The sequence below is a fragment of the Thamnophis elegans genome, chromosome 14, assembly GCF_009769535.1.
Source record: "Thamnophis elegans isolate rThaEle1 chromosome 14, rThaEle1.pri, whole genome shotgun sequence".
NCBI classification, from domain to species: domain Eukaryota; kingdom Metazoa; phylum Chordata; class Lepidosauria; order Squamata; family Colubridae; genus Thamnophis; species Thamnophis elegans.
In genome coordinates this window covers 37,572,745-37,580,931 of record NC_045554.1, presented here as the reverse complement: position 1 = coordinate 37,580,931, position 8,187 = coordinate 37,572,745, and the positions used below count along the sequence as shown (strand labels likewise).

The 8,187-nt window shown below is 44.3% G+C and overlaps 1 protein-coding gene across 1 annotated transcript in view; it reads right to left on the bottom strand.

The window, feature by feature from the left end:
• Positions 1-1,691, bottom strand: part of RHPN2 (rhophilin Rho GTPase binding protein 2) — a 49,182-nt gene extending 47,491 nt beyond the window's left edge. Inside the window, exon 1 of the mRNA XM_032230415.1 lies at positions 1,475-1,691. Within this exon, the coding sequence (XP_032086306.1) occupies positions 1,475-1,543 (69 nt within the window). The 5' untranslated portion in view covers positions 1,544-1,691. The remainder of the gene's footprint in view (positions 1-1,474) is intronic.
• Positions 1,692-8,187: the final 6,496 nt, after the last annotated feature.

Below are 8,187 nucleotides of genomic sequence, written 5' to 3'. Positions count from 1 at the left end.
AGGGAAGCTAATGAACTTTGGCCACCTAATGAGAAGGAAGGACTCCCTGGAGAAGAGCCTAATGCTGGGAAAGATGGAGGGAAAAAGAAGAAGGGGACAACAGAGAATGAGGTGGCTGGATGGAGTCATTGAAGCAGTCAGTGAGAGCTTAAATGGACTCCAGAGGATGATAGAGGACAGGAAGGCTTGAAGGAGCGTTGTCCATGTGGGGTCACGAGACTTCACGACTAACAACAACAATGAACTTTATCGAATCGATCTGTTTCCCTTTGGTAGATATTAGCCAAACAGTAATTGGGAAACACAATAGTAGATCTTCCCTTATGGATTCAACACATAGGTACTCCCTAAGATAGAGTTCCTGAGTAAATCTAGTTTGAGTAAAATAACAGAAAATAAGGCCAGGCTTCCCCCCCCCCCCCCCCCCAGCCAGGTTCCCAGCAGAGTTTAAAGAAATACTAATTGTGGCCCGAGAATAAACTGGCGATGTTCACTATTGGGTTATAGAATTAACCAGTTTTGCCAGTTTATTCGTACAGATTTTTTTTTTGAGTTCATTCAATATTGTGCCTTGAACGAGGAGCTGATAATCAAAGGATCGGGTTTCCCCATTGAATTCCCTGATCAAGGCAAGGAAGGCATGTGCCCAGCATCCTTTAACCGAGATGGTCTCACAAAAAGCCAAGATCTATCCAGAGCCCCTTTCCCATAGAAGACACAAGCATGGCACCACGCAGAAGAAATCTCGGTCCCTTCCAGCAAATTCTACCCAGCCCAGATGCCACTCTACCGTACTGCCCAGTTTGTCACCATCCGGAAAGAGATGCCAAGGCGTTCGTTGTGCCTATTTCTGTTCCATAAATGCACCCCATAGCTTGCAGTTGGCAGCACCGGCTGGGGTGTGGGAAGGCAGCAGATACCCAAGGGACCAAGGGCATTTCTGGATGGGAGTCAGTGTCTCTCCCCACCACCACCACCACCACGCTGCCACCCTCTCCCCCAATTCGGTTTTCACCCACCAGTTTACACGCGTTTCACCGTTTATACAAGGGGTGAAAACAAACGCAGAACTTTTCCCGAGATTTTCACGTCGCCAAGAAGGGAGGGGGGCTGGAAAGGGGGAGGGGGCGGAGGGAAGCCTTGTCTCTCTGTCGGTCCCTCCGCGGAAGGCAAAACATCGACTCAGCCCCATCCCCAATTCTCATCTCCCTTTGCCTTCGCATAAAGGAAGCTGCGAATCGGCGGAGAAAATACCTGTTACGCAGGCGAGATTTTTTATTTTTGGCTTTGCTTTGCTTATAAAAAGTCCAGTGCCAACTGGACCAGATGAGACTAGAATTAATCGGAGCCCTGGATGGGGTGAAAGCAAAGCCCCCCAACCCACCCCGACTCCCGGGAAACCTTGCCAAGAGTCGGTACACCCCAAGAGAGGAAGGGGCTCCCGCGCCAGGAGGGACCTCTGCTCTGCGCTCACCTTGCGAAAATAGCAGGACTCTCTCTGGTCCGCGGCCGGACAGCCGGTGGGCAGCAGCGTCTCCGTCATCTCCAACGGCTGGTTGGGGGGCCGGGACTGGGGTCGTCCGCTGCCTCCGTGGCCAACTCAGCAGTCAGTCCTCGCCTCGCTTGAGCGCCCGGGCGCAGCACCAACTGCGCTCTAGCTCCCCGTTGCGCTTCGCTCCTCCCTTCTACCTGGGAAACCCGCGGGGGTGGAGAAGGAGGAGGAGGAAGCGCTTCCTTGGGCTGGTGCCTTGTGGATTCGGGCCGCGGTCCCTCCCAGCAGCGGCTGTGCAAAGAATCAGAATCAGACTAGAGCTGGAAGGAAGTCCAGTTGCCTCTTGGAAAAAAAAAAGCACCTTTGGGACAACCATGACCTGGACGACTGAGAATCCCCATAGACATTTAGCTGGAAGGGGCCTTGGAGGTCTTCTAGTCCAACCCGGTGCTCCATCAGGAGACTCTGTATCATTTCAGACAAGTGACTGTCCGGTCTCTTCTTAAAAACCTCCAGTGATGAAACACCCACAACTTCTAGTGGCCAGCTGTTCCACTGGTTAATTGACCTCACTGTGCCAAAGTGTCTCCTTAATTCCAGGTTGCTTCTCTCCTTCATTAGTTTCCATCCATCAAGGAGAGGAGCAACCTGGAATTAAGAGCGGTGGGGTCAACCCAAACTGGAGACACATTTCTCCCACCCATCTCTATCCCCAGGCTTCAAAGGACAAGCTGCCACGGATTGACAAGCTGATATCTGCAAAACTTGGCAAGGAGTCTCAGGAAGGCACAAACCAATTAAGCGAACTAATTGTCTCCTGCAAACTCCACTCCCCTTTCGCTCCTCTTTTGTTTCCTCTGGGAGGGGCCATTCATGGTCCACCTGTGGCCTTACTCCCAAGTCGACCCCTGCTCTTTAGCTGTTCCCTTTGCCTGGCAACTTTGCACATGGACACACTGGGAACAGGCTCCAGCTGTTTGTCTGCCTCACTGATGTCTGACTCTGAAGGCAGCTGATAACTGGCATACAGCTCTGGGCCCCCCTCTGCCTCCAACACAGAGCCCTCATCAGAGTCTTCCCCAGACTCCAGGACTGGCTCATGTTCCTCTCCAACCTCCTCATTGTTCGAATCTGCTGCCAGCTCTGCTGGCTGCTGGCCACAACAAAAATGCATTAAAAAGTGGGTCTTTGTTGTTCTTAAGCTGCAGCGTTAAGTTTTCTTATCCAATTAGTTTTGTCAGTTGTTTATGTTTGTTTAGAATAAATAATGGTAGGAATAGAAATATACAACTTTTTAAAAAAACACATTGTCTTCGCTTTAATGCCGCACCATCTTTCCCGCGTCCCTGCAGAAAAAGGATTTGGTTGCCAAGAAACTGTGTCTCGGTGGAATCTTATCTTTTTGTCCCTCGAGTCTTTCAGCATCTTTTTTTGGTCTTTGGTTCTGGAGAGGAATTTTCTTTCTCTTCTTTTTCTTCCTTCCTTCCTCTTGTTTCTCTTTTGCCCTCCGAGGGGTCTCTGTGGGTAGGAGGGTTTTCTCTCCTTGGGGAATAATTCTTCAGTGGGGTAGAGAATCCTTTCGGAAATGCTTTTTCTTTTAAGAAACCAGAGAGATTTGGAACAAATCACAATAGTTTCCCCCCTCCCACACACACACACAACATTTCTGTGGCATTCAGGGAAGTTGCCAGTTCTTGGGCATTGCTCACCGATAGACGTCTTATACTGTAAAAGTAAAAATAAGTTGATGGATGGTTTTATAACCACTAAGCAAATATGTGGAGAGGCAGGTTTAGAATGCGATTATCGAAACTTCAAGACTGCTATGTTCAAGGTGGTAAAGTGAATTGTTCCCTGAAATACAGGGCAAAGTGAAAAATTCTTTCTATGTTAGGTGTTTCCCAGAAAAAAAGAGTATCTTTAAACTTTTGAGTCCACGCTGAAGCTTCCCCCAAGGACTGGCCTTGCTTTGGAATATATAATACAGATTTAAATTAGGCAATTATATCTTGAGCATAATGTTAATTGTCAACAAAACTATCTATCAACACCCAGCTTGTTTTTCTTGTCAAGAGTCAATACAGATACATGTCAATGGGAAAGCAGAATAGTGCTTCCTGTTTTATGGATAAGAAGTGTCTTCTGCCTTTAAAGTCAAGTGTTATTTTTCGAACAACTGGTTTTACTTTCTTGAATAAAAATATCGGTCCCTTTGATAACTTAAAATATGGAATTGTATTTTTATTAGATGTCCTCCCTGTATGTGCAACTGATCCCTTTCAAAACGCCTCAGAGATCATCTCTGTAACTATTGTGCATATAATATTTCTTCCTCCACATTGAATAACTGCATTAAACCCATATGGGAAGAGAAACAAGGATAAAATCAATAACAACAAAGAGTTTCAATGCCCAATAAATGTTCTGATCAGATGCACCCAAATTTAAACGTGTATTGAGATGGGATGTTTAATCACCATAGCTCCAGAGAGGGTATGTGATGTAAGTAAATCTATATATATAAAATTCATTCAAATGATGAAAGTTTCAAAGGTCAGACAGATACCTTAGACGTATCCAACTTATTCAGCAAAAGGAATGTGAGTGAGTCAGTGAGATTTTCTTCTTTTACCTTTGTCCTCTTTTGTGTGTGCTTTTGTTTGTGCGTGTGTTTGTGACGATTCTCCTGTGCTTTCGACAAGCAACTCATTGCCCAGAATAGAAACAAAAAGGAAAAATATCTCTGATATGGCGTTAAATGAAGACAAAACCTGCAAACATGCCTTATTTTTGATTGCTTACTTTTTTTCTTAAAAAAAAAATCACTTAATTTTTGAAAGGAAACATTTTTAAATGTGCTGTGTTTTAACACCTCCGGTATCTGGAAGGATGGTGGTAGCATCTAAGTAAAACTGACTGTTTTTAAAAACTAAGCAGGATCAGGCCTGGTTGTATGTTAGTGGGAGACCAGAAAATCTTAGGGGTGCAGGCAAAGCTGTGGAATTAGCAACACAATATACCGATAGTCTATTGTGGAAAAGTGGCACATAAATAAAAACAAAAAGAAATTAGATTAAAGATAAAGACATGCTATCCTGTGTTTCTCAAATATGGCAGCCTTAAAGTAGGGGGACTTAAACTCCCAGCATTCCTCAACCAGCCATGATGCTGGCTAGGGAATTCTAGGAATTAAAGTCCACATGTTGTCAAGTTTGAGAAACATTGTACTAACTATAACTTTATTGATATTTGATTGCTCTTTTAAATTAAACATCGTTATGACAGCATATAAAGAGCAAATCATAGAGTTGGAAGGAACCGTAGAAAACATCTATTCCAGGGGCAGGTTGCTGCCGGTTTGCTTCATGCACGCTTCGCTTGCGCAGAACATGAAAAAAAAGGATTAAAAACCAAGCCAGCAACAGCAGCGGTGACCAGGGAACCAGTTCGGGGCGTGGCCAGCCTGCCATCCCTACCGGTTCGGCGACTCAGTCCCAATTTCCACTATCAGTTCGCCTGAACCGGTGTGAACCGGTAGCAAATCACCTGTGATCTATTCCAACCCCTACCAGAAGTTCTCAATGTGAGCCGTATGGTCTCCCCAGGATCAGAGGTGGTATTCAGCAGGTTCTGACCAGTTCTGGAGAACTGGTAGCGGAAATTTTGAGTAGTTCGGAGAACCGGTAAATACCACCTCTGACTGGCCCTGCCCCCATCTATTCTCTGCCTCCCGAGTCCCAGCTGATCGGGAGTGTCCTGTGGGTGGGTGCCGAAATAACTGAGGCGCAGACAGGAATAAAGGCTAACAAGTTTATTCCTTTAACAGCTGTGGTTTCCACCTGACAGCTCCCTTTTATACCGAGCTGTCTGACGGCCAGCCAATCAGCTGCTAACTGTGTTCCCGCCAGAATGGCGGATTGTAGTGCGCACGCTTAGAACATGACAGGGAGGGAATGGGGATTTTGCAGTATCCTTCTCCTGCCACGCCCACCGAGCCACGCCACGCCCACTAAGCAATGCAACGCCCACCAAGCCACGCCCACAGAACCGATAGTAAAAAAAATTGAATCCCATCACTGGATCAAATATAGAGTTGGAAGGAATCATAGAACACATCCATTTCAACCCCTTCTCAATTTCAGCTGTATGATCTCCCCAGGATGCCATATTATATGTTATGGGTGTGTGTGTGTCACGGGGAGCCATCCAAACTTAACTGCCAGGACAGATTTTACAATAAGCACTTTAACAGTGACTATGAGTGGATGGGTGATTCCCAGAAGTAAATAGGGCTGCAAAAAAGGTTGAGAACATCTGTATTAGAGCATAATGCGATATTCTTCTACATAAAACCTTCGTATATATAATAACTTTTTTCAGAGCAACAGCTCAAAATGTAAATCGTAACACCCCCACATGTATACATACATACACCCAGGTGTGCAAGCACATATGCTTCAAGCACTGTGGATAAATAATAATCTTGGTTTAACCTCCAGTTCCAGATAGTCCACTAATCAAGCATTCAGGAATTTCTAGCAAATCCTGATTTTCCGCAAGGCATTACCCCAGCAATTAGTAAATCAGATATCACTGGCTTTCCATGATTTTCACTCAATTTTCTTGTTTGATTCATTGGAGGGGGTTGGTTGGGTATTTGCATGCTGCAAGGCACAGCACTCAAGTTTCATCTTTATTTCCAAAAAGGCTTCTGCAGCCCACCTAGGCTTCAAAAGCATTCTTAGAAAATAAAAAAATAATAATTTCTGACTGCACCGTGAGTTTGCACGCCATGTGCCTGCGGAAAAAACATACATGGGAAAGTGCCAAAGAATATCCAGGTATTGTAGCAATGTTTATTCAATGCGCATAAGTGTGAGGCTTGGATCATTATTCTGCAGAGGGAGGAGTATTGGATACAATAACAGATTTGGAAGGTACATTGGAGGTCATCTAGTCCAACTCCTGCTCACACAGGAGACCTATACTAGGGGTTTGAACTCCTGAACTGATGACCTTTCTGATCGACAAGCTCAGTGTCTTAGCCACTGAGTCCTAACTTATTTATAAAATAATAATGGTTGGATTAAAAATATCTGGAAATACAAATGCAAAAGGCAATAAATGCATTAAGATCCATGGGAAATTATGCCCTTTTGCTCTTTTTCTATTGAGTAATTATCATCGTCAAGCGTTTCCCCGAATGTTTTGTCTTTTTCAATCTCCAAATCCTGAAACCTGTCAATTTCATAACCTCATTTGACGTCACTGCAGGCATGCCATTCTTTTGACATCACAGCACTTCCTGCAGATGCCCGGGCTGTGATTCATACTGAAAGTTGTGGTCACACCCATTGACTTTTTAAAAATAACCTCTCTAGATCACTGTTTCTCAAGTTTGACAAGTTTAAGATCCATGAGCTTCAAAACTCCCAGAATCCCACACATGTTGGCTGGGGAATTCTGGGAGTTGGAAGTCCACAGCATTGTAAAAGTTGTCAAGCTTGAAAAACACTGTTCTCAATTAAAATGTGCAAAGGCACACACACACACACACACACACACACGTTTACTCATACAGACCTCTACTGGTTAAATTAGCCCTGCTGATGGCCATGGAGGTGCGCTTAGCCACACCTCCCTGCCAGGTAAGGAGATGTTTACTTTCAAACTTCTGGAATTGAGATTTTCTCCTCCTAGGCTATACCTCCAATCTTTTGAAGCTATGTGTTTACTTTGTATTCCTTATGCATTGATTTTACATCTCTTTTCAAGCCAGTTGTACCACCTATTCCATATCTTAGCGATGAAAGAAATGTCCTTCTGGGTTCGGCTCCGAGTGGGGAAAAAGACACTGGAGACATGGAGGCTGCTTGGAAAGATGGTTTATTGTTGGACAGGACCACATGGCTTGAGCCCTGAACAGAAAAGGTGACCACATGCTTCAATGTTGGTGGAGAAGAAGAGAAGGGCCAAGGAAGGGGCTTGTTAGGCTTTTTATAACCTGTTCAGTCCCACCTCTCTGTTTCCTGTTCCTGTGTAAGAAATGTATTCTGAATAGTTGTCAGACTCCCATGGGGCAACTCTCTAGGCTGAGTTTTGAATCCAGGTTTGGTTGAGTTCTCAGATGTCATGTGGTCAGTTGGGGCCAATATTATCATGCTTTCCTGTAGCTGAAGTGGAGAGGTCTTTATTATGTAAAGTGGACTAGCTTAGCCTTCTTAATGGCCCATTAACAAAGTGGGGGTGGGCAGGAAGCTACAGGCAGTTATTCTGTCTTTTAAAACATGTTTCTTTCTTTTCTCATCCAGAGAAATATTCTGCCTTTTCAATATTTCCTAAGATATTTCATTTTTCTGGGAGAGGGCTGGGTGATAACTTCCTACATTAGTACTCTTGATTCCTCTCTTTTATAGTTTTCTTACATATGATGTACACAGAAGAGGGCATTTGATTTTGTCATATGAGATGCAATGATAATAAAGTAAACTTTAAAACAATAGGATTCCACTGTTTTACAACTCCTGTTTCCCACTGCCAAAAAAAGCCAAAATCTACTTTACACAGATAGAATAGAATTCTTTATTGGCCAAGTGTGATTGGACACACAAGGAATTTGTCTTTAGTGCATGTGCAGGATTTATTTAAATCAGGAAAAAAAAGCTTTATTGAGATCATTAAGGTACGTTCAGCCC